The 25,994-nt window shown below is 35.7% G+C and overlaps 2 protein-coding genes across 3 annotated transcripts in view; one reads left to right on the top strand and one right to left on the bottom strand.

Annotated features, from left to right (window-relative positions):
- The window catches only part of ALG6 (ALG6 alpha-1,3-glucosyltransferase), a 34,616-nt gene extending 17,499 nt beyond the window's left edge, over positions 1-17,117 (top strand). Inside the window, exons 6-15 of the mRNA XM_058178579.1 lie at positions 1,349-1,431; positions 4,420-4,484; positions 4,795-4,989; positions 5,458-5,593; positions 8,394-8,479; positions 8,914-8,998; positions 13,068-13,138; positions 13,608-13,676; positions 13,809-14,007; positions 14,558-17,117. Coding sequence (XP_058034562.1) covers positions 1,349-1,431; positions 4,420-4,484; positions 4,795-4,989; positions 5,458-5,593; positions 8,394-8,479; positions 8,914-8,998; positions 13,068-13,138; positions 13,608-13,676; positions 13,809-14,007; positions 14,558-14,755 — 1,187 coding nt within the window. The 3' untranslated portion in view covers positions 14,756-17,117. The remainder of the gene's footprint in view (positions 1-1,348; positions 1,432-4,419; positions 4,485-4,794; positions 4,990-5,457; positions 5,594-8,393; positions 8,480-8,913; positions 8,999-13,067; positions 13,139-13,607; positions 13,677-13,808; positions 14,008-14,557) is intronic.
- A 1,062-nt stretch (positions 17,118-18,179) lies between these two features.
- The window catches only part of ITGB3BP (integrin subunit beta 3 binding protein), a 40,342-nt gene continuing 32,527 nt past the window's right edge, over positions 18,180-25,994 (bottom strand). For both annotated transcript variants that reach the window (XM_058178577.1, XM_058178578.1), the window contains 2 exons: positions 23,257-23,310; positions 18,180-19,985 (listed from right to left, as the gene is read on the bottom strand). In XM_058178577.1, coding sequence (XP_058034560.1) covers positions 23,258-23,310 — 53 coding nt within the window. In that variant the 3' untranslated portion in view covers positions 18,180-19,985; position 23,257. The remainder of the gene's footprint in view (positions 19,986-23,256; positions 23,311-25,994) is intronic.

Genomic DNA, 25,994 nt, shown 5'->3' with positions numbered 1-25,994 from the left:
ATATACTGAAAAAAACCTAATGTTTTGAACAACCACACCATTCATAGTTCAATATTGTAATTTTTTTAAAAAAAAACTAAGTAACTTTATGTTTACAATAATTTTATAATTATTGTATAACAAATGAAATGTACATACTCAAATGGCTGATATAGCGGCAATAGTCAAACAAATAATCGAATTATGAAAATCATTATGAAAATGAACCTCTGCCCCACATGCCATTTGTACTTTTCTCTCTCTTTTTGTTTTTTCAGTTTGAAACTAGTCAACAATTGCATTGGGTTAATATCAGCTTCCTCTGATGTTTTGTTTTGGTATATTTTGCTATGAATATTTGTTATTATATTTCCTATTTTTATAGCCTACCCCAATCAGAGAAAACTGGATAGATTCCAACAGAATAAATATAGAACAATAAATGAATTCTAAACACCTCCTTCGAAATAGATGCTTCTGGCAATAAAATAGAGTCCAGACTTTGATAGTCTCCAGATGCTTTGATAGCCTCCAACTTCCCAACTCTTGCAGGCAGCCCAACAGAATACAAGATTTTAAAAGACCAAGAACAACACGCTCCCCTCTTTGAGATACCAATAAAACGTGCTCAATTAATTGAATGTATTTTCAAAAGAATCTCAGTAACAGTACAGGATCCAAATTTGCTCACTGAATTGGCTTCTGTCTAACTGGTATCTAGCCCATATGAGCAATGTTATCTGCCCAAAAAACCACAAAACCATGCACTGAGCCTGTAGGTATCTTAACCTACCCATATTTTCCTAAAAACCTCTGATAGCTTTGATTGAGGCTGCTGGGAGAAAAAGTGCAGAGAAATCATGCTGTTTCTCTTGCTGTTGATATGCAGCTTAAAAATGAACTTTTATCAGTACCTGGTCTGATGCATTTCTGGTTTTTCTGTGACTGCTGCTTGTAGATGTCCCTTTGGACTTTTCATTAAACCAAGCAGCCACCCAGGATCATTATTTGGGGAGGAACCCTTACAGCAATAATCCCATCAAGCACTAAGTATGTATGAAATATGGACAGAAAATGTGGATGTGGATAAGCCTTACTCATTTTGGCCATGGTAGTTTAAACTTGATTAGATCATTTCAATGGAATGTTTATTAGGGCTTTTTTCAGTAAAAAAGAGGCAAAGTGGCAACCTTCTAGCTGTGGATGGTGCCCATTTGATCAGGTTGCATTCTTGAGCCATAACATGCAGGGAAAAAGTATGAAGGGAAATTCCGTAAATGATTCATAATGATAACAACTAAGGAAAAGCAGAATTAGAGTTATGAGAAATATTGGTTTGACTGTTGTATATAATTTTTCTGTCTTGCAGTTCTTGTTGCTGATATGCTAGTTTATATTCCTGCAGTAATCTTATATTGCTGTTATTTAAAAGAGACATCGGTAAAAAAGAAGGTTAGTATATTTTTCTTTGTAACAAATAATGTTGTTTCTATGTAAAAAAGTAAAGAATGTAGTAAATAATCAGATAAACAATATTAGTCCAATTATGATTAAAAACATTAATTTAACAATGTTCATTAGTGTTTCACAAGAAACAAATACATGTCTATTTATGTAAAATGAACAAGATTTATACCGTATTTTTCAGAGTATAAAACGCACCTTAATTTTTCGGGAGGAAAACAAGAAAAAAAGAATTCTGCCTCTATCTTTCAGCATCAAGATCAGCCATGTCCAGACTTCCACTTGATTTTGATAGCGAGCGGCACAGATCTTTTTATCTGTTTAAAACAAACCATATAAGTCTTCATGTGTTTAACTGGAATGAGTGGGGTGGGGGATGATTTTCATGGGGGCAAAAGAGGAACTTGGCACCGAAGGCTCTGCTCCTGAGATGCCCCCATTTTCCTACCGATAGCTCTGTGGGGAGCCTGAGGAATACACCTCTTCAGGATGGTCAGGGTGGGGGGAATCTGCCCAGCAGCTTCGGCAAACAAGGCGGGCCCCATGGTTCGCGGCTGGTCATCCCTCTGGCTGTCCAGCAGGCAGCTCAGGCCAGACAATGGTCGCGATGACTTCACTCCCCAGCAATGTGAGGAGCCACTGCTGACGCCACCGCCTAAGCCCTCTCTACTCCCAGGAGCCAAGCCGAGCCGAGCGGGAGCCATGAAACATCCCTCCTTTCCAGCCACCGCTGCCCATTGGCCCGATTCCCCAATGCAATTTTCAGAGCCGCGTTTCAGGCGGCGGCCAGTTCCCCTGCAATGTGCAGCGGGGAACTGGGAAGCATTTTGGATTCGGGGAGGGTATCTCAGTGCTGCTGCCTGAAAATGCTCCTTCCCATTGCACATTGCAGAGCCGCGCACCCTCATCCTCCTTCTCAGCAGACTCACCTCTTTCCTCATGGCCAGATTTGCCGCCTAAACCCTGAAGCACTTTTTTTACCTCTGCACACCCCACTTTTGGAATCAGGAATGAGATCATGGGGCTGCTGCCTGAAAATGCTTTCCTTTGGAATCAAGAAATCCTGACCAGGATTTTGCCTTGTGCAGAGGCAAAAAAAGTGCTTCGCATTTTAGGCGGCAAATCTGGCCATGAGGAAAGAGGTGAATCTGCTGAGAAGGAGGGTAAGGGTGCGCGGCTCTGCAGTGTACAATGGGAAGGAGCATTTTCAGGCAGCAGCGCCGAGATCCCCTCCCCAAATCCAAAATGATTCCTGGTTCCCCGCTGCACATTGCAGGGGAACTGGCCACTGCCTGAAACGCGGCTCTGAAAATTGCATTGGGGAATCGGGCCAATGGGCAGCGGTGGCTGGAAAGAAGGGACGTTTCATGGCTCCCACTTGGCTCGGCTTGGCTCCTGGGCATAAAGAGGGCTTAAGCAGTGGTTGCAGTAGTGGCTCCTCGCGTTGCAGGGGAGTGAAGTCATCGCGACCATTGTCTGGCCTGAGCTGCCTGCTGGGCGGCCAGAGAGGTGACCAGCTGCGAACCATAGGGCCCGCCTTGTTCACCAAAGCCGCCGGGCAGATCCTCCCCCAAAGTGTTCCGAAGAGGTTTGTTCCACTTCAGGACAGGCTATGCCCCGTCCCAGATCCCTGCCGCCTGGAACTGCCCGAAAATGTCCAAAGGGTGGGGGCTGGCGGATGGGTGGGGCTATATTCATAGTACAAGACACACAAATGTCCAAAGGGTGGGGCCGTGGTAGCTCAGGCTGGTAAGAAGCCTGTTATTAGAACACAGCAGCCTGCAATTACTGCAGGTTCAAGCCCGGCCCAAGGTTGACTCAGCCTTCCATCCTTTATAAGGTAGGTAAAATGAGGACCCAGATTGTTGGGCGGGCAATAAGTTGACTTTGTAAATATACAAATAGAATGAGACTATTACCTTATACACTGTAAGCCGCCCTGAGTCTTCGGAGAAGGGCGGGATATAAATGTAAATTAAAAAAAACAAACCCAGATATTCACCCTCTTTTTGGGAGTAAATACAGTAATTAAAAACATACAGCATAATTATAAAATATGATTAACACAGAGCCAGTTTGGTCTAGTGGTTAAAGTACCAGGCTAGAAAGTGGGAGATGGTGAGTTGTAGTCCCACCATAGCGATTAAAGCAGGTTAGATGACTTTGGGCCAGTCACTTTCTTTCAGCCCAACCTACCTCACAGGGTGGTGGTTGTGCGAAAAATAGGGGGAGGATATATTATTCCTGGCACTAGAAGTTTTATATGGGATAGATAATCTCAAAGATATCCTGTTTTAACTAGCTAACAGGATCGGGGTCAAATCCAGAAATGGCAGTGATAAGTTTACAGAGAACCTTATCTACTTCTTTGGGAATCACTGGCTCAAAAATCTCCCAGGTACCACTACAAGAAACTACCTTTGTCATTTTATGAGATCCGTGTCCACGTGGCATCCAATTCAGAGCAGCTGTGAATGATTTCATCCATAAAATCATCAGAGAGGCATGTCATTCTTGTCTAGTGGGTGTTTCTATCAGATAACTGGTAATTCCTTGGGCCAAGCAAATCTCAGATCTTATTGTAGTAAAATGTCTGTGTGTCATGATCATTTTATATTTCTGAGTCACAAGGGTACCCTCAGCAATGGAAACTCACTGACTGACTTTGGAACCATCACATTCTCTTGTTCCAACCTACCTTACAGAATAGTGGTGGGGGGAAATGGAAGACAGGAGTGCTGTGAGTTTGTGAACAAAGGTTAATAATAAACAAACATTAAACATGTGAAGTAATTGAGTTATACTTTTGAAAAATAATAAAAAATAGTATCCATCGCAGTAGATTTAACTCTACTTTGTTTGCATCTTTTTAGATGGAAGAAGTTCAATAGGTTGACAGTTCCAGTATAATCTTTCTAGAGAAAATAAATATTCACATTTTACCTGTATTATTTATTTTGTTGTTGTTGTTCTCAGATTTCTAGTGCTCTCTGCACATTGCTTTATCCAGGTCTCATTCTGATTGACTATGGACATTTTCAGTATCTTTTTTTTTATTCTGTGAAGACAATGTTTTGCAATGCGTGGATATTGTGGAATGGGTCTGCTGCTATGTGGTAAGAAAAGGCGAGCGGGGGAGGGTAGTCAAAGCAACATGTGGCACAGCTAGAGTGAAAGCTACATTTTTCTGCTCCATTTTATTATTTTAAGACATAAAGATTCTTTTCATGCCATCTCAGAATGATGTTGCAGCATCAGGTAGGTATTGGTGGCAGCAGACAACCAATAGAATCCTGTTCCAGTTGCATATTCTTCATTAGCAAGCTCTTTACAGATTGTTGTCCTTAACAGAACCAACATATATAATTCTGTGAGTCTTGGTCTTGCTTTGTGGGGAGTCCTGTTTCTCTCTTATGACTTTGACCTCTTGGGCTCCGTAGCATTTTGTTTTGCTATAAACTACAAACAAATGGAGCTCTACCATGCTTTGCCCTTCTTCTGCTACCTGCTGGGAAAGTGCTTCAAGAAAGGCCTGATGGGCAAAGGGTGAGTATCTTTACAAGCTGCCATCCAGAAAATGGTCCTGGAATGCACTTAGGCTGTTTTGCCTTGGGAATTTGTCCATGTCATTCATTTCTTGATTAGCTTTTGCAGTAGGGATTCATGTCATTATCATCCCCCTTCCCCCAGAGAAGCATGTTTCTCCTAAGTCATTAAATAACATACTAAATAGTTTTAAGAGTGTCTATAGTGTATCAAAATACACACAACTATCTTTTCTCTTCAACACCTGTCATTAGTTAAGCACAGGTCACAAATGTACACCCATATTTAGAAGATAAGAGTTTAGAATGTTTTTCTTGTTCTTGGGGGAGGCAGGGAGAGCATATTTAACAGTTTCTTAACTTTTCTAACAGGTTTCCTACTTGGAAAAGTAAACTTTAACTTTGAAAGTACTATACATAAAAATTCTTTTTCTTTGAGGCTTGATTTTTCCCCCCCTTTTTCTTACAGATTATGGTTGTTGATGAAACTGTCTTTTATTGTCACTTTTTCTTTTGCGATCTGCTGGCTCCCATTTTGTACAGACATTGGACAAATTTTGCAAGTGCTCAGAAGACTCTTTCCAGTAGATCGAGGTTTGTTTGAGGTATGCCTCATGTTCCCCCTCCCAAGCTTCTTGTAAATGTTTTATATTTTTAGCTCCCTTGAGAAACCTTCACTTTGACCCTTAGGGATTTCATATGGAAGATACACCAGAAGGCTAGTAATATGATCTGGCTTCTCTGACTGTCATTTCTTGCCAGTTATTTAATCCAGCATTTAACCCCTAGCTCAGCTGGCATCTTCTAGGATATTATACAAATAGAATTAATCCCATCGTCAGATCTATAGTTCAGGCATACATTTTTCAAATATATTCCACAATAATAAACAATGTCCTTGCACAATCTAGAGATTTAAAAAAATAATTCATTATAAAAAAAATGAATTCAGTGTTTCTTTTTAAAAAAAAAAATCTTCCAAAATAGAGGTTGGGTTGATGCTCAAATTTGCATGATTTAAATTTGTCCTGTTGGAAAATTTAAAATTTGCTTGGCTGAAGTAAAGCCTTAAGATGTTTATGATAAACTGGATGGTTTTATTACTAGTATTACTTTTATTAATTTGTTTGCACCAGACAGAGAAATAGTGATACACTTTGCAGCAGACTCACATCTGAAAATCATTAAGTACAGCAGTGGTGATGGCAATCATAAGAAACACTTAGGATCTTATTCCCTAGTCATATACTGACTGAAATGTTACACGGTGAAATAGAAATAGAAATGTGACATGAAGAATAGAAATTCATAAGCCAAAAGACTGTCAGGCAGGTTGTTTTTCTGACTGTTAATCTCACTTTATGCTTTAAAAACAAAAGAAACATATTGTAGATTTTAATGAAATGGGTCTGTATGATTTAAAAACTTCACACAGTTTATTTAGTGTTTAGATTTTTAAAGCTGGCACAGGAGTGGCTGATTGGGATATTAATCTGGGTAAACTAAGAAACCGTCTACTAAGCAATGCACAGTAAGTTTATCCTGGGGTGCCTATGACAGGTTCTTAACTTTTCTAACAGGTTTCCTACTTGGAAAAGTAAACTTTAACTTTGAAAGTACTATACATAAAAATTCTTTTTCTTTGAGGCTTGATTTTTCCCCCCCTTTTTCTTACAGATTATGGTTGTTGATGAAACTGTCTTTTATTGTCACTTTTTCTTTTGCGATCTGCTGGCTCCCATTTTGTACAGACATTGGACAAATTTTGCAAGTGCTCAGAAGACTCTTTCCAGTAGATCGAGGTTTGTTTGAGGTATGCCTCATGTTCCCCCTCCCAAGCTTCTTGTAAATGTTTTATATTTTTAGCTCCCTTGAGAAACCTTCACTTTGACCCTTAGGGATTTCATATGGAAGATACACCAGAAGGCTAGTAATATGATCTGGCTTCTCTGACTGTCATTTCTTGCCAGTTATTTAATCCAGCATTTAACCCCTAGCTCAGCTGGCATCTTCTAGGATATTATACAAATAGAATTAATCCCATCGTCAGATCTATAGTTCAGGCATACATTTTTCAAATATATTCCACAATAATAAACAATGTCCTTGCACAATCTAGAGATTTTAAAAAATAATTCATTATAAAAAAAATGAATTCAGTGTTTCTTTTTTAAAAAAAAAATCTTCCAAAATAGAGGTTGGGTTGATGCTCAAATTTGCATGATTTAAATTTGTCCTGTTGGAAAATTTAAAATTTGCTTGGCTGAAGTAAAGCCTTAAGATGTTTATGATAAACTGGATGGTTTTATTACTAGTATTACTTTTATTAATTTGTTTGCACCAGACAGAGAAATAGTGATACACTTTGCAGCAGACTCACATCTGAAAATCATTAAGTACAGCAGTGGTGATGGCAATCGTAAGAAACACTTAGGATCTTATTCCCTAGTCATATACTGACTGAAATGTTACACGGTGAAATAGAAATAGAAATGTGACATGAAGAATAGAAATTCATAAGCCAAAAGACTGTCAGGCAGGTTGTTTTTCTGACTGTTAATCTCACTTTATGCTTTAAAAACAAAAGAAACATATTGTAGATTTTAATGAAATGGGTCTGTATGATTTAAAAACTTCACACAGTTTATTTAGTGTTTAGATTTTTAAAGCTGGCACAGGAGTGGCTGATTGGGATATTAATCTGGGTAAACTAAGAAACCGTCTACTAAGCAATGCACAGTAAGTTTATCCTGGGGTGCCTATGACAGGTTCTTTGAATTGATTCCCATTTACAGACATGTCTTCGGTGCTGATAATTGTAAAACTTCACTGGCTATTAAGCTGGCACCTTATATGTTGGTGCTGCTGCCAAGCACTTGTCACCTTCAGCAAGTTTGCAGTGTGTGTTCTGTATTCTTGTAAGAGAACAAGGAGATTGTTCAGTTGTTTGTAGTAGCTTTCTTGCTGTTATGTCTACACAGCTGTGCTTCAAGCAGCTGTTTAGGGATGAGTTTCATGAGTATGCTAGCTGTGTGGTTACAAATTTAATTTGGAAAGTGATCCTAGCACAACTGCTAATGTCTTTAGACTTCGTGATTTATTAGGGGTTAACTCTGTCATTGCTGGCAGCTAGCAGGCGGTGCTAAATATGTACTAGTAAGAGAATGTGGCAGAATGTAGTTAGCTTCACATTTGAAAAAATGTTTCATGTTGCTTTTTAAAATATGGATAATATATATTCATAAGTAGTTGTGTAGCATTGACGTCTGTGGTCTCAAAAATCTATGATTTTATGAGAAGGCTACACAGATACGTTTAATTTCATGTAGATTATTTCTACCATTCCATGTATATAAAATTATGCTTTATCTTCAAAATAATGCAAAACATTAAATATATTTTCAGGATAAAGTAGCCAATATTTGGTGCGCTGTAAGCATTCTTTTCAAAATAAAGACAATCCTGACAAGAGAAACACAACTTAAATTAAGGTATGTAAATATCAAACTCCCCAAGCAGTTTCCTATTATGGCTTTAGCAAAAGATGCATTTCAAAAAACATAAATAATTTAGAATAATTTAGATTTAGAATTATTTATGTTATATAGAACTATATAGAATTATATAGTTAAACGGCTTTAATAAAAAATATTATTTCAACATTTTGTGGAGCTGTTCTCTGCTTGCTGGTTTATTCATTTGTGGAGCTGTTCTCTGCTTGCTGGTTTATTCATTTGTGACTGATTCTGATTTAGTTGAATCAATAACATCATCATAATGAAAGGAATCTTATTTGTCTTCAATAACTATAAAAACTGAGCAATACCAAAGTGTTCCTAAACAATTCTCATCTGATTCTTGATTCAGAATTAATCTGGTTATTGAAATTAATGGTTTTAATATGATATTATTACTTTATTTTTAGTTTTGCTTTAACATTCCTGACTGTACTTCCCAGTTGCATAAAACTGACTCTGCAACCTTCGCTCAGAGGATTTAAATATAGCTTGGTAAGTATATAATAACACATATTTAAACATAAAAGTTCATAGTTTTGTAATATGTAATAATCTCTTTTCTTTATCTGTTATAGTTGATAGAGATGTAGAAAGGGGAAAAGAACAATTCCAATCAGTGATTCCCTATAAAACAATCAGTTGGGCTAAATGCTGCTGACTTCTTCATCCTTAACGCCCCCTTTCCTGCTTCATTGGATCATGGATCATCTAGCATGGAGACTAGGGAGTTGGAAAGAATTTAAGAAATTACATTCTGCATGCTTCCTCTCATTTATTTATTCTTCCGTGTGTGTGTGTGTGTGAAGGTGTTGGCCTAGAAACCATGAGTTCTAGTCCTGCCTTAGACGTGAAAGCCAACTGGGTTACCTTGGGTCACTCACTCTCTCAGCCCAACACTACTCACAGTGTGTGTGGTGGAGAAAATAGGAGAATAAGGAGTATTATCTATGTTTGATATGTATGCTCGCTGCCGTGGGTTACTTAAAAAGTAATAAAGGTGAGATAGAACTCTAATAAACAAAATAAAATAAATAAAACATTTCTTTCTAAAGGTGGCCATCAGTGGCAACTTAAAACTCCATGTTTTGTTCCTTTTTTTTCTTTTGCAAAGAAATCCTTTAATTTTCTATTACTGAAAGAAAGTAACATAGTAAAATTGATAAAAACAATTTTGGAATGAAATATTTATTCAGCAAAGATACAAATTACACTGTAGTATTGGGAATCATCATAAAGTGGAAGAGAGCTTGATTTGTGGAGTCCTTGATGCTCTCTAAACTTGGTTGTTTACTTGCAAACATTTCATTACCCACCTAGGTAACATCATGATTATGGCATATAATTATGGCACTGATGATGTTACTTAGTTGGCTAATGAAATATCCTGAATCAAACCAAGATCAGAGAGCATCAAGAACTCCACAGTTCAACCCTGTGAACCACATATATTCTCTTCTGTTGGAGCTAGCTATTTTCCTATTCCTATTTTCCTATGGTCTCTAATCTGTCATCAACTACATGCACAAAAAGTTAGGAGATATTTTACTCCATAGACATTATTAGAATAGTCTATTTATAATGTCCATGGAGTTATTTGGCAATAAAATAATCCATGTTAACCTCATTCACAATATCTCATTGAACAGTAAACATGGTTTAAATGATGGGAAATGGGACAACTTGCCATAGCCAACTTGCCACAACCAACTCTCTGCAGCCCACTCTTCATGGACAACTCATTTCATGGACATCTCGCCATGGCCAGCTCACTGTGGGACAAATCACCGTGGACAATTTAACAATTCTATTTAATTATTTAAAAATAAATAAAAATATTATTTCAACATTTTGTGGAGCTGTTCTCTGCTTGCTGGTTTATTCATTTGTGGAGCTGTTCTCTGCTTGCTGCTTTATTCATTTGTGGAGCTGTTCTCTGCTTGCTGCTTTATTCATTTGTGGAGCTGTTCTCTGCTTGCTGGTTTATTCATTTGTGGAGCTGTTCTCTGCTTGCTGGTTTATTCATTTGTGGAGCTGTTCTCTGCTTGCTGCTTTATTCATTTGTGGAGCTGTTCTCTGCTTGCTGCTTTATTCATTTGTGGAGCTGTTCTCTGCTTGCTGGTTTATTCATTTGTGGAGCTGTTCTCTGCTTGCTGGTTTATTCATTTGTGACTGATTCTGATTTAGTTGAATCAATAACATCATCATAATGAAAAGAATCTTATTTGTCTTCAATAACTATAAAAACTGAGCAATACCAAAGTGTTCCTAAACAATTCTCATCTGATTCTTGATTCAGAATTAATCTGGTTATTGAAATTAATGGTTTTAATATGATATTATTACTTTATTTTTAGTTTTGCTTTAACATTCCTGACTGTACTTCCCAGTTGCATAAAACTGACTCTGCAACCTTCGCTCAGAGGATTTAAATATAGCTTGGTAAGTATATAATAACACATATTTAAACATAAAAGTTCATAGTTTTGTAATATGTAATAATCTCTTTTCTTTATCTGTTATAGTTGATAGAGATGTAGAAAGGGGAAAAGAACAATTCCAATCAGTGATTCCCTATAAAACAATCAGTTGGGCTAAATGCTGCTGACTTCTTCATCCTTAACGCCCCCTTTCCTGCTTCATTGGATCATGGATCATCTAGCATGGAGACTAGGGAGTTGGAAAGAATTTAAGAAATTACATTCTGCATGCTTCCTCTCATTTATTTATTCTTCCGTGTGTGTGTGTGTGTGTGTGTGTGTGTGTGTGTGTGTGTGAAGGTGTTGGCCTAGAAACCATGAGTTCTAGTCCTGCCTTAGATGTGAAAGCCAACTGGGTTACCTTGGGTCACTCACTCTCTCAGCCCAACACTACTCACAGTGTGTGTGGTGGAGAAAATAGGAGAATAAGGAGTATTATCTATGTTTGATATGTATGCTCGCTGCCGTGGGTTACTTAAAAAGTAATAAAGGTGAGGTAGAACTCTAATAAACAAAATAAAATAAATAAAACATTTCTTTCTAAAGGTGGCCATCAGTGGCAACTTAAAACTCCATGTTTTGTTCCTTTTTTTTCTTTTGCAAAGAAATCCTTTAATTTTCTATTACTGAAAGAAAGTAACATAGTAAAATTGATAAAAACAATTTTGGAATGAAATATTTATTCAGCAAAGATACAAATTACACTGTAGTATTGGGAATCATCATAAAGTGGAAGAGAGCTTGATTTGTGGAGTCCTTGATGCTCTCTAAACTTGGTTGTTTACTTGCAAACATTTCATTACCCACCTAGGTAACATCATGATTATGGCATATAATTATGGCACTGATGATGTTACTTAGTTGGCTAATGAAATATCCTGAATCAAACCAAGATCAGAGAGCATCAAGAACTCCACAGTTCAACCCTGTGAACCACATATATTCTCTTCTGTTGGAGCTAGCTATTTTCCTATTCCTATTTTCCTATGGTCTCTAATCTGTCATCAACTACATGCACAAAAAGTTAGGAGATATTTTACTCCATAGACATTATTAGAATAGTCTATTTATAATGTCCATGGAGTTATTTGGCAATAAAATAATCCATGTTAACCTCATTCACAATATCTCATTGAACAGTAAACATGGTTTAAATGATGGGAAATGGGACAACTTGCCATAGCCAACTTGCCACAACCAACTCTCTGCAGCCCACTCTTCATGGACAACTCATTTCATGGACATCTCGCCATGGCCAGCTCACTGTGGGACAAATCACCGTGGACAATTTAACAATTCTATTTAATTATTTAAAATAAATAAAAAATATTTTAATTTTTGCCATTCACATCTGTCCTTCCTTGTGCATCCTTTCTTCAATGATTCTGTTCCACCATTTCTTTGGTATTAGTGTAACTCTTGTCCAGCAGTGAGTTGTCCTGTAGCGAGATGGCCATGGCCAATTGTCCTGCAGCAAGTTGGCCATGGCGATTTAGCCCTGGTGAGTTGGCCGTGGCAAGTTGCCCATGGCGAATTGTCATAGATTCTAAACGATAAACTCTTGCACTGTTATTGGTCTTTGACATTGGACTGTTACCTGCAATATTTGTCAGAACACTGAAAAACTTAAAGGGATAATAAAAACTGATCATAAAACTTTTTAGCCAAATTTAGTATTTCAAATCAGAGAGGAAAAGTAGAGCTCTACCATACCAGAAGCCTATTTTAAATCCTTCTCAATTTGTCTAGATCGCTTAAGTTTTAGATCAATGATTTGTGAGTTATGTTGATTTGTTTAGATGCCCTGGTGAGTCACTTACCTGGTTGATGGTTCATGCTCTCATCAACAACTAATCAGCTAATAAAGCTATCCAGGTAGACATGCTACTAATTTAAAGCTCTTTATCATATTGTGAGCCTTGGCAAAGTAGCCATATTTTATGATATAAATAAAAGCTTTTGGTAATAAAAGTGTGGAGCTGATTGGCCATGACTAATAGCACAAAAATGCTCTACATAGACCTGTCAATAAAAGTAAAAGCAGATCTTGTCTAGCATTTAAGTCTTAATTTTCTTTTTCAAAGGTTTGCTGTTCATTGTCTTTCTTCCTCTTCTCATTCCAAGTGCATGAAAAATCTGTTCTTCTTGTTTCAGTGTAAGTAGTATTTTATATTAAAATACTTTAATTATTATATAAAAACACTGGAAATATGGGTGAGGAAAACTGTAGTGCTAACAAAAAGTTTATAGAATAAGATTCAAGCTCCTACAGAAGGACCAGTACATTTGTATAACATGTGAGTTGTGTGTCCATGAATTTCTGCTCTTCATTTTAATAGAATCCGGAAGGTGAAATCATGGACTTTTCTTAGGTCCCAGAATACTGAGTATGCATTGAAGCTATAGCTGATCAGCAGTGACCATGCAGGCAGATTCTTTTATTGCAGAGGTATCAAGGACATGAAGTATTGCTTACTCCTATAGAAAGATCCATTATTTAGAGCACTAATCCATTTATTTTGTTGTCCTAATATTCTTTTATGATTAAAAGGGAAGCAGCAGCTGAAAAGTTACTATGGTTCTTAAACAATGCTTTTGAGCTTATATTTCTGTTTTCCCTTTAGACCAGTCTGCTTAGTTATACATGAAATTCCTTTTATATCTACATGGTTTCTTCTAGTTTCAACTTTCAGGTGAGTTTGAGTGTTATTTCTAAACAATTCTTTGTACTTTGAGAAGACATTTTAAGATTTATTTTACATTGTAATTTTTTTGGCTTGTATAACCTTGCTAGAATTCGTAGTAATTCATGTTTCCCTTTACAGCATGCTTCCTCTTCTATTAAAGGATGGCCTTCTTTTGTCTTACACTGTCACAATGTTGGCTTTCCTCCTGGTGTGTACAACTTCTTTTTCAATATTTGAAAAAACATCTGAAGAAGATCTGCAGTTAAAAAAACTTTCCAGTTACCTAAGGAAATACTTTACTTGGTTTAAGACATTTTCAAAAGTTATGAAGAGTTCAGTAAGTAACTTACAAAAATATATTATGTGCACTAATTTTACTGAGCATATTCAGGCTTTGCGTGTTTTTCTTACCAAAGCACAAACCACTATATTAAGCTGCCAAACTTCCTCAGTTAAACTATTGAATTATATTATTCAGTAATGCTTTTATCAAACAATTGCTAGAACACTTTCCAGCATTATTTATGAGCAGCATCTAGCATCTTATAATCCTTCAAGTTGACTAATTTAACTCCTTGATCCCTGTGTGTTACCACGTTAGTAATGCAGTGAGCACTTTATATACATCAGCAATAGTAGGATTATTTTTCTACTTGAAAAATGTGTATATTTAATGGTATTTTAATAGGATCAACCCTGGCAACTGGTAAATATGATGTTATGCTGCAGAGGCATTGAATTCATTGAAATATTTATTTATTTATTAAATTTATAAGCCACTCAATTTCCTATGTAAGGGTGATGAAAACAACACCCAATGAAACCACTTATTGGGAAAAACTGTAGTAACCATGATGCCTTTTCTCTTCTCGTACCCCAACATTCAGTTTTTCATCTCAATAACTCTGATGAGCATCCTGACTTTAATGAGTGCCATGATGGAACCTCCAAAGCATCTACCAGATTTATTTCCAGTAGCTGTCTCTGTTGTATCCTGCTTACACTTTCTCTTTTTCTTACTGTATTTTAACATCATTGCAATGTGGGAATCAAAAGATAGTCGAAACCAGAAAAAAATAAATTAATTTCAAGTGCCGACTTGGAAAATTAATAGCTGTTACTTGGGACATGCCATTTATGTTTCCATAGACGTTTGCCTTAAAGCGTTCTATAATGGAATGCAATTCTTTTTGTCATTTCATGTATTTTCTAAGAAAAGCCAGATGAAAATATTTACATGTTAATATGTGCTGTTCACAAGAGACTTGTGCTTACTGCTCTTTTCTGTGCAGTAAAAAAAGAATCCTTGACACTTGACAGTAAGTTCAAAATGAATCCAGAAAATAAGAAGCATCTCAACAATCTGTGCAAGTTTATTTTAAACAGATATAATACCCTAATAATTTAATAATGTTATGATTGAATTGGTTTAATGTACTTCCCAAAATAAAACATGTTGACGTTACTGATTGTATGTTACAGCAATTACTCATGTCTATTGCTACTAAGTGCTATCTCTTACAGTGTATTTGATTACACATAATAAATTGCCTTATACTAAATTTCAATATCCTCTCTATTATAAGCTTAAAATCATCATGGTCAAGTGTCAAGTGATTCAGTATCCGTTCATCCTTTCCTGACAGTCTTATTTCAGTATTAACCTCAATAATATCTGAAGGCCATAACAAGAATTACAGTGTATAGCAGTGGTTAATACTTTCCATGTATATCAACATGTAAACCTTATAGTATTGGGAGATTTTCCCACATAAACATATGAGTCATTGTGTAATTAGGGTTCAGATAATTGATTTAGGAATAGGGAAACCTGAGTTCTAGTCTTTTCATAGGCATGGAAGCTGGTTGTGTAATTTTGGGCCAGCCAAGCTTTCTCTTCTGACTGGAAAGTTGAAAAACAATCTACCAATGTGCTGAACTAAAAGGCCTTCATCCTTCAGTAGACTGAGAGAAAGAAAACCTCAGTGCAGCACTAAAACTAGAATGCTTAATAGATCACTCAGAAAAGCTCAAATCATGTTGCAAAATCAGGTTATTTTGCATATTGTCTTGTAAGACACTTGCTTCTTCATAATGTGGTGGGCCGCGGTGTGGCTCAGGCTGTAAGATAGCCTGTTATTAAAACACAGCTGCCTGCAATTACTGCAGGCTCGAGTCCCACCAGGCCCAAGGTTGACTCAGCCTTCCATCCTTTATAAGGTAGGTAAAATGAGGACCCAGATTGTTGGGGGGGGGGCAATAAGTTGACTTTGTATATAAATATACAAATAGAATGAGACTATTGCCTTACACAATGTAAGCCGCCCTGAGTCTTCGGAGAAGGGCGGGATATAAATGTAAATAAAAAAAAATGTGGCAATTGAAGGCAATTTTATAATACAAGGTCCTAACAAAAAATATTGTTTGTTTGATTAGTCAGATTTCCATTCTGACCAATGGAAGATTTAAAAGTTTTGCTTTTCTGTTATATATGAATATCCTCAATAGAGATGCATGTAAACTTCTAAGTTCTGAAGTAATGGGCAGGGTTCTCTTTGACATCTACCATATGTAGTCAAAATCCCTAGCATTAATGGTAAGTAAAAGTGATCAGATAACTGATTTGGGGCTGGGTTGAATTACAGTAATGATAAATGCATATTTGCATTGGTTCTTTTCCTTCCTGAAGGATTAGTTTCATTCAAAAGTGGTAGGAAAGAGATTGTTGTGTATATGGGCAAGTATTTTCATGTAATACTGATTTTTACTGATATGTCATAACCATCCTCAGGCTGCACTGGCATTTCAAGCATTATTCCAAATACCGGATATAGATTTAAACTTTTATATTAGATAAAGTTTTTTAAAATACAGACACAATAGGTCTACTTTCCATAGATTTTTCTCTAGATTCAGCTACCTACTAGAAATACACGAATGGAAAAATGATATTCCATTTTAACCTTACTAAAGCATACCAATTAAATAGTACCATTGAATTTGATATCCTTCTGTTGCGCACAAATTAGATATAATTTGGGGGATCTGTCATAACTTTGAACAGTTGCAAAGTGACCAATCATAAGTCAAGGGCTACCTGTACTGGTGTCATGGTTTTATTCCCACGCAGTAATTGGAGGTTAAGAGCAAGTGCTCATTAGCATAAAAAAAGCTTAGTATTATAGGCATTGCTTCCTTTCTCCTTCTGATGGCTTTCAGTACAGGGAGAGTTATGATACTCCTTTCATAGAAATATAAAAAATATATAGTATCTGTGTTTATTTACACAGCTATTATTGAAAAGGGGAAAGAACATAAAACTGGTAATTATGAGGTTTTAGTAGTTGACATTCTATAGAGAAGTAAATTCTACTAAAATCAGCGAAACAAATGTAATTAAGAAATTTAGAACTAGCTATGTTGTGTACTATTGAGTTATAACTTGGTGTAAAACATTAAGTTCTTTGGAATCATGTTGATATGCATGATTAGCAATTACCTTTTATGAATACTCCCCTTTTCCTGTTTTTAAAACTATGATCAATCCTGTCCTTCAGTGTGTGTGTTTTTATACAACATACATACATTTTAGGGGGAAAAACTACTTTTTAACACTGAAATGTCAAAATGAAAAAAACTGATAAATGGAAAATTATCAAATAAAAGTTTTACTGTATTAAAATCAAACTTTATTATAATTTATGTCTAGCTTTTCCACAGGAAGACAAATTTCCATTTCCTCCATAACCATTGTGAGAGGGATTGAGCCAAGTATGACTGGACCAAGGTCATTCAGTGACCTTGAACTGGGCCTCTCCAGCACCAGAACCACTACACTACTCTAATTCATACATTTTAAAACCAGATAGTGACTTTTCCCAACCATGCCAATATGGTACAGAATAGTTCTATACAAACAGAATAGAACTACTATTTTTTAAAATGCTTTTTCTATAGTGCCTTCTCATGAGCAGCTTTTCAAAAGGCATAAACAGTTAAACATGAAGAAAAACAAGAAAAGGGGCTATAAGATACAATGGTTTAGGTACAAAGAGCAAATGCAAATTTAAAACTCCAGTCATCTCCAAGCCTGTTCTCTTTGTGATTGATAGTCAGCTTCTGATTGTGTTGGTGTCAAACTTGTATGTAGTCTTGCTCTTCCTACTGAATATATAGGCTACTTAACCCTTATGGAGGCCCATTCAATAGTAAAGCATTCATTCATTCTCCTGAATTTTAGCTTCCAGTATTAGACTGCTACAGGCCCTGTTCCTGCATATTTATACAATTTAACCCTGAGTAAGTATAGATGGGCCTTTTCTAAAGCTTGTTGTAATATTCTTTTGATTTCATTAACCTCCTTATCTATGGAGACTTTGCCCCAATGGCTCTAGGGAGACACATACATGTGTTCCAAATATAGTATCCTGAGATGTTTTTTCCTTCCTAATTATTTCTAAATTTTAAGAGTCATACAGATAAATGTTACGTTCTTTTTTTTAAAAAAAGCTTAATTCACATTCTAGGTTCTCAAATATCTTTATTGAATTATACAAGTACACAAGACATTGATTTACATGCGTTGCTCTTTTGTTTTATAATAATTTCTTGGTAACAAGTTTTCTGAAGCAATCTGTTTTCTTTCCATTCTCTTTTTTGTAAGAGAAAGAAATAATAAATAATAAAGATTGTGCTAGTTAAAGAAATTAGAAAAATGATTTCAAGTTCCCAGTCTTCGCTATTCCTAAACTAAGTTATTAGTAATTTAGAAAAGTACGTTTTTCATAAAGCAAACAAAACATTTCATTACTTCCGTTTAAAATTGTCTGTCTTAAAAATGTGCCTCTAATATGCAAACTGAAATGTGAAATCATTTATGGGTCCCAATGCATATAAAGGTAGTCCTCACCAACAGTAATTGAGACAGGAATAAAAAATAATCAGTGGAACAGCTTGCCTTCAGAAGTTGTGGGTGCTCCATCAGTGGAGGTTTTTAAAAAGAGAGTGGACAACCATTTATCTGAAATGGTATAGGGTCTACTGCTTGAGCAGGGGTTGAAGACATCCAAGGTTCCTTCCAGCGCTGCTATTTTGATATTCAGTCATAAGATGTGTGGTGTCATGACTACACTTACAGTATTAATTTCAGCTGTCCCAGTGTTGCTGTCATTTAGATGAATCCCAGGTGGTCATGTCCCAGTCATGTGACCATTTGTAACTATCTGATGGCTTCCCTACTGTCCTTGTTAGACACCTGTAGCAAAGGTCACAGCTGGTGATCACATGACTTTGGGATGCTGCAACATTATTATGAGCCAGTTACAAAGTGCCTGAATCATCACATAAGTGCCTGAATCATGATCACAAAATCCTGCTGGTATGGTTGTAAATTTGAGAACTGGTCAAAAAGCTATCAAGAGGATGCTGCTGTGGTCACAAGATCCATGGGTAAGTACCCCTTGTTCAGTGCTGTAATTTCAAATGATCTCTGAACAAGTGGACATTAAACAAGGATTACCTTATATTAGAACTAGCTTAATTTTTATGTTTGCAAATACTATTTCACGAAAATACTTAACCTTTTAAGGATTGACCTTTAATGTATTTAGTTGTTTAAGTTCCAATAACACAAAACATATACTGGTGTTGGATGGTTTCACTAACAATAAAAAAACTGAACTTCACTGGGAAACCAACATCGCTAAAATAGTAATTACATACACAATGCTTGGATCCCATAAGTCTTTATTAACAAATGAAGGATTATATACAAAGATAAATGGCATATTTGCTTGAATTTGTGTGTGCTGATAAGATAAACAATGTGCTGTAAATTGGCAAGGCATCTTCATTGTTTGTGGTAGAATTGGCAGGCCATCAGAGGCAGCATGGAGCATATAATTACTGTGAAATTTGCAGTTTGTTTGAAGGCCTGGGAAATAGCATCGATCTCTAAAAGTAGGCCTTCTTTCAAAATGTAATGAAAAGCTCATTAAAGAATTTTTACTAACATAGGGCAGGTTTTCTTAGTTGTTTTTTAACTATATAGAAGAATACAATTTATACCATTACATATTTGCATAAAAGGCTATGGCAAGTGTATTATTTACATTGAGATTAACTGGTTGTACAGATTGTAAAGTTTAAATTAGATGCAAGAAACTGTATCTAGTTGTGCACCTGCCTGGTACACTGAGCAATCCTTAGCTGGTATTTGCTGGAGAGATAGATTTACAGGAAGGTTTTTTTTTAACCTTTTAAGTAGGATCAGGCAGTTGGAGAATCTTGCAGCCAAGCTTGGTATATTCTTAAGACCTGTGGGTTTTTTAAAACACACATACACACACAAACGATTAAAATAACAGGATATAGCACCAATGTTATATTGTTTACCATTGCTAATTACAATTAAAAGATGAAACATACTAGTACACACAAACCATTGGGAAGTAAAATATCCCGTTTTCCTTGATGTGCAAGGAAACATTTGTTACAATACAAATGCTCACTACTATGTTAGTTTATTATTTAAAATGCGAGCACAGCCAAATGTCTTAATATTTCAAGAAAATAAAGAGGATTATGTTTAACACAACACTGTTATTTCATGCTGATTATTGGGTCTATGTGGCACAAATAAATAAATGCTCTTAAGTGCTTTGATAATAGGCAACTTATAGCTACCAAGAACCAATAATGACACTTAAGTGTTGGAAAGCTTGGATTCTGAAACATGTATTATGGATTACTATAAAAATACAAATGAGTTTATGTCTCTTCAGCAAACTCCCCTTTTTACAATAAATGGAGGTTATTTTTCTATTTTCTAATTATGTACTCTGCTAATAAAAACTCAAGGATTATGAGATACAGTGAGAACATGCATTCCTACTACTACTACTGCAGCTGCTGCTGTTGGAGGGCCACAGTCAACTGTCAGCCTGACAATAACTCATAATCTACTGGAATTCTCCTTTATTGTTACTAGGTAGGAAGTGGTACATTTACGAACCATTTGAATTTTCTGACAGTAAGGAGAAATAATCACATTAACAAACTCTGTTAATCAGTCTTCCTCTGTGGAGTGCATTCCTGGTTGCAGAAGTGTCCCCGATGGAAAGGAAGAGGATGGCTACATAAGCCATTCAGCAAAGGCTCCACTCGACTCCACCAGGACCCTGCTCGCTTTATTTAAGGTTATTATTAGTGAACTCATGTACTGTCGTCATGCTTGGTGTACACAGAAAGCTGAATATTAACAAGAGTGAGTTCATTTACTTAAATAGTAACATTGGACACTCTTATTTTGCACTACCTGAGCAAGATGAGAAGATACAAGTTGTAGGCAGCCAGCACTCATAGAGTGCTCAACTAGATCTCAGCAACTGTTGTGTCTACCGTAACAGCATCCTGAGCAAGGCTATTCTCTGGAACAGTGATACTCCATGATTTCGTAGCAGAGTTAACCTGTGCTTCCTGAGACAAGGTTGCCTCTATAGATGTCTACTGTGACTGAAGGCTGGCTGCTTTTTCACTGGTAGATCCCTAGCAGCCACTTGCCTTCTGCCTACCTCTCAAAGCCAATGGGAATGGTGCCTTGTAGACATTAACTGATCTGGATTGCACTCATAACAGGATATTGACATACCTGAGAAAAACATCTCTCTGATTGGTGTTAAGAATATGTAAAATGCTCTGACATCTAATAGTAATTTCAATAAAATACATTTGTGGTGAGTGAATTTAAAAAAAAAACACCTGGCTTTTTCATTGTTTCCAATGTTCTGACCATTTTAAGTGCTGTGTTCTGGGTTGTTTTTCTATTCATGTGCAAGTTTCTTTTTCCAAACTTTTCCCCATTTACCTTCTACTACTGATTTACACTAAATAGAATAAGAGGAGGAGAGTATTGAAAGAAAAGTACATGGCCAAATGGAATAAAACCGCTGCAGGGGTGTTGGGAAATCACTTCGGTCTTTTTTTTAAATTTTTCTGCATCAAAAGTGCACATGGATGAACAAGTTACATTATTCATAAGCATACATTCCTGCTTGTGCAGAAAAGTAATGCAAAAAGTGTGTTCTGTGTTCATACATGCATTATTGTGCTTTGCAGAGTTACTGATGCTGTTTTGGTTTGTTTGTTGAGCTTTGGTGTGCATCCCCGTTCTGTGTATCTTACTAAAGCTAGGCATCAGGATATTCTTAAAATCGCCAAACCTCTCTTAGCTTATTGAGTGTTTAGGATGCACTTTGTGCATGCTCTTGTGCTGTCCTGCTGAGCTTTCAGACTGTGTTTCAAAATGCCAAGGAGGAAGAAACTCTATTGCTTTCTTACTGGCAGCAAAAAACAAAAACAAAAAAAACCACCCTGCTTTTGCTTTGTGCTGCACTAAGTCTTGTTGCTCAACTTCTGCTGATTCAGCTCCAAGTATATATGCGTCTTTCATCCCTTGAGCAGTTCAGAGTGCATTTTTCTTTCTAGTTGAACAACCTAAGACAGTACTATTAGTTGTTTTTCTTACTGCTGTACTCTTCAATAAAGTTATATTTATTAATATAGGAGTTATAAGCATCAGAGTTGCAGTGCAAACTGCAGTCCACTTGCTCTGGTGCTACAACGGTAGCGAACAAGGGAGCAATATTTATTTCATAGAATGAGAGGGTGAGCAGGCCACTATGCAACTCAGAATCACTTTTCAGTGATGCTGAAGCACAGGGGTGCCATCTTAAATTCCAATATAAATCAGCCTGGATTGATACAATGCTGATTCTGTATTATATGTACATTTTGCTTGATAATAAGAAAACCATGGTCTTGAAAATACTATATACTTTAATGAATACAACCTTATCCTGACTTAGAAGGGAACAAATAATATTCAACTTGATGAAGATTACTTCTTGAAAAATTGTTCTAACTAGCACTGCTCTACCACAACGTGATTTTACAAAATTATAAAAGCAAACTGAAATAGGTTCTGAAGTATGACCATCTGATCAAAGCTGAATGAAATGCATTTCTAAAAACAAATATCGAACTGTACATCTTGAGTACCCATGTAAAAGTAAAACTCTTGAATATGGCACAAAAGTGATTGGAATCCTTATCAACTTCACTTTGATGACCATCCAATTTTTTAAAAAATTAAAACTAACATCCTAACAAATATTTATATATACACATTAAAATCATATTACATTAAATCACATTACATTAAATCACATTAAACCTCAGAAAACACATACACATTAAAATACATACAAAATGGGATTCACTCTGCAAGGATGGAATTACAACGATTGGATTAAAGAATGCTTTTTTTAATTACATCATATCTGAAACAGCATAATATCTCTTTTGCAAAATATTTTGCCATTTGAGAATCACCAATTTGCAGAGAAAATAATTATGATCACATTTGAGTTGTTTTTCCATTGACTAATCAGATGAACACTTTTGAAACAGTTTTTAATGAATTGTATTACACTAAAAATTTAATGCTATCAGAGGTCTATAATTCCCACCAAAGTTCCCATTACATTATTTTCTATATTGCACATTTAAAGGATTAATGTCTCCTCACCTTAGCCAATGAGAGATTTCAGAAATGCAAAGCTATTGGCAGGTTGGAGATTCTCTGCAAAACAAGAACAACTTATATTTAACATGATGTTTTAACACACTCAAGTTGCAGTTCTTCCCACTTATTAATGGGCCATTACAGAGTACAACTACTATTACATTCAAATAAATGTGAAGGCTGAAGATTTTTCAACTGAGTAGTAGTGGCCAGAATGGGTATTTATTTACTTTTTAAGGGTTACTGTGTCTTACAGCTATGAAGCTGGATTAACTAAAAAAAAAACCACCAAATCCAAAATCCAATACACTCCCCAAGTTATTCCCATTCCATTTCCATTGCATTAGTCATTTTGTCCTGCTTTTATTATAGTCACAATTACAGAGAAAGGGGCCTCTTTTGTTAAAACTTTTTTCACTTTCCCTCCTCCTTTTTTGTCTCCAAGAAAAAGTAGGAAGATAATTTCCAGAGGTAACATGGAATGTTCAGCTTCAAGCGACATTTGTAACTATTGGGTAAAGTCAATAAGAATCTCAATAAGAATCACAAGACACCATGAGCTCTCTAAAAGTTTATTCTGGATTTTTGCTTTGATTTTTGCAAGTGCATGCAAAGTTAGAGCATTTTAAGCCACGTGCAACTCCAAAGTGGATAGGGAAAGCGGAGATAGCGGGAAAAAATGGTCACTTGACTGCTGATATAAAACCTCTTTTTTCTTAAATGCGCCAGAATAATTTTTCTTCATAACCCTCAAGCACAGTTAAAATCTTTAGACTATTCATTATGGTTCTTTTTATAGTATTTTTATTTAATAAAACCTATTAAGACTACCATACAAATCTCTTTACTTATGCTTTTATCTTTTAACTGATCAATTTTTATATTGCTGACATCTCCTCTTCACCATTTGCTCATTTAAAAATTCATAGTACATGAACTATGTCTCTGGAGAAAATGTCTATAAAATTTGTTACAGCTGGCAAATGTGTATGAGTCAGTGATAGCACATGACTAAATGCTTCACAGAAAATAAAACTTGTTTCTGTAGTAAGCAGAACTGTTTAAATGTTATTTATTTTTATGTTTCAAAGAAAATATATTGTGAAGTGCTGCATTGATTTAATACGCAACATTGTCTGTGTACACGCTGTACAAGGAAAATTTATGAAACCTTTGCACAACTCCTTTAATTGAATTTTCCAAATCTTCACCACACACAAATAATCAATATCTTCTGCAGAGAAAACCAGTCAGAATTATTACCGTCTTTCTTTTCAATTTTGTTGTCATCAGCACATAGAGAGCACCTGGATATTTGTAATGTCTGGATAGCAAGTTATTTACACCTCTTTAAAAGTAATTGCTATTAATCGCCTCAGTTGTGCCTTCCCACACCCTGTTTTATTTTAAATAACCATTACATGTCTGAAAGAAAAGAAACAGGTATTCTTTCTGAGCATTTGTAGTCATGTAAGAACACAGTACTGATAACATTTTATAATTTAAGGTTTCACTTCACTTGATATTCATATTCCTATATTATTGTAAGGCTCGCTGAAAAAAAACTATAAGAAATAAGAGCATACAACAATTGGATCCAAGTTCATGAGGCAATCCTGAAAGGAATGCAATTTGGTAAGCTAGTGTATGTCTGAATGCATTTGTATAGTTGATTTTGAATATAATTGAAGATATTCATGTATATATTTTTTATAAATGAGTATCACAGTCAATTTGATAAGTAACATTTAATCTAGAAAATATAGAACATTAAACCACACTTGAAACATTGTTTGCTTTCAAAATATCTAACATTACTGTAAACTATGACGTTACATACCCCTAATGTTGTATTTTAAAATTGACATCTTAACTACTGCTAGGCCAAAGATTAAGATGACCAAATTTTATACAGTGAAAAAAGCATTATAGCCTACAATATTCAGAGGCCAAAAGAATAATGGAGGACTAACCATTTTTCTTCCCACTAAGTAGCATTTCTCTGCTAGACAGATTAAAATCTCACCTAAAGCAAAAAATGCCACACAAAATCGATACAGCCCAAACTTAGTTTCTTACAAAATAATTTCAAGAGTGGTTCAGTCTTCAAAGGGAAGTGAGACCACAATGTTGTTTTCAGTTTTCTGAGGCTAAGTCCTACTGAACTCTGAGGAGTTTACCTCTGAGTAGACATGCATGGGGTTGCAATGCAAAGTTTCAATCTTATATCATGCTATTGGAATTTATTTCTGAGAAATAAATCACAGTATCAGCCATATTGAACATACTGGGGATTACTTTTGAATATACATGTATAGGTTTGACTCTAGGAATGTATTAAAATTATTAAAAAAATTAAGAAAGATATTGTAACAAAGATAACAAATCCTATCTTATAACCAGCTTCAATTTTCAAATGCAAAAAAGATTTAGATAGAAAGAAATGCAGAAAGGTAACTAAATAAATAATAATAAATAAATAAATAAATAACAACAAATAATAACATTTTTAAAACCTCCTTATATTGACTAAATTTATAAAATGCATTACTAAGTTACCATGATCCAGTTTTCCATGATCCAGATGTGTGGGACTACAATGCCCATTATCTCCAGCCAATGGTACTTTGAATCCCCTTCAGAGCAATTTCAGAGCATAGCCTTTTTAATGGAGAAACTAATAGTATATAAGGCAACTGCTATGACCAGCAAGTCTGTGGTCTACACTTTTCAGATGATGT

The sequence above is a fragment of the Ahaetulla prasina genome, chromosome 3, assembly GCF_028640845.1.
Source record: "Ahaetulla prasina isolate Xishuangbanna chromosome 3, ASM2864084v1, whole genome shotgun sequence".
Taxonomy (NCBI): Eukaryota; Metazoa; Chordata; class Lepidosauria; order Squamata; family Colubridae; genus Ahaetulla; species Ahaetulla prasina.
The sequence above is the reverse complement of the archived record's forward strand: the minus strand, read 5'-3'. Positions and strand labels throughout refer to the sequence as shown.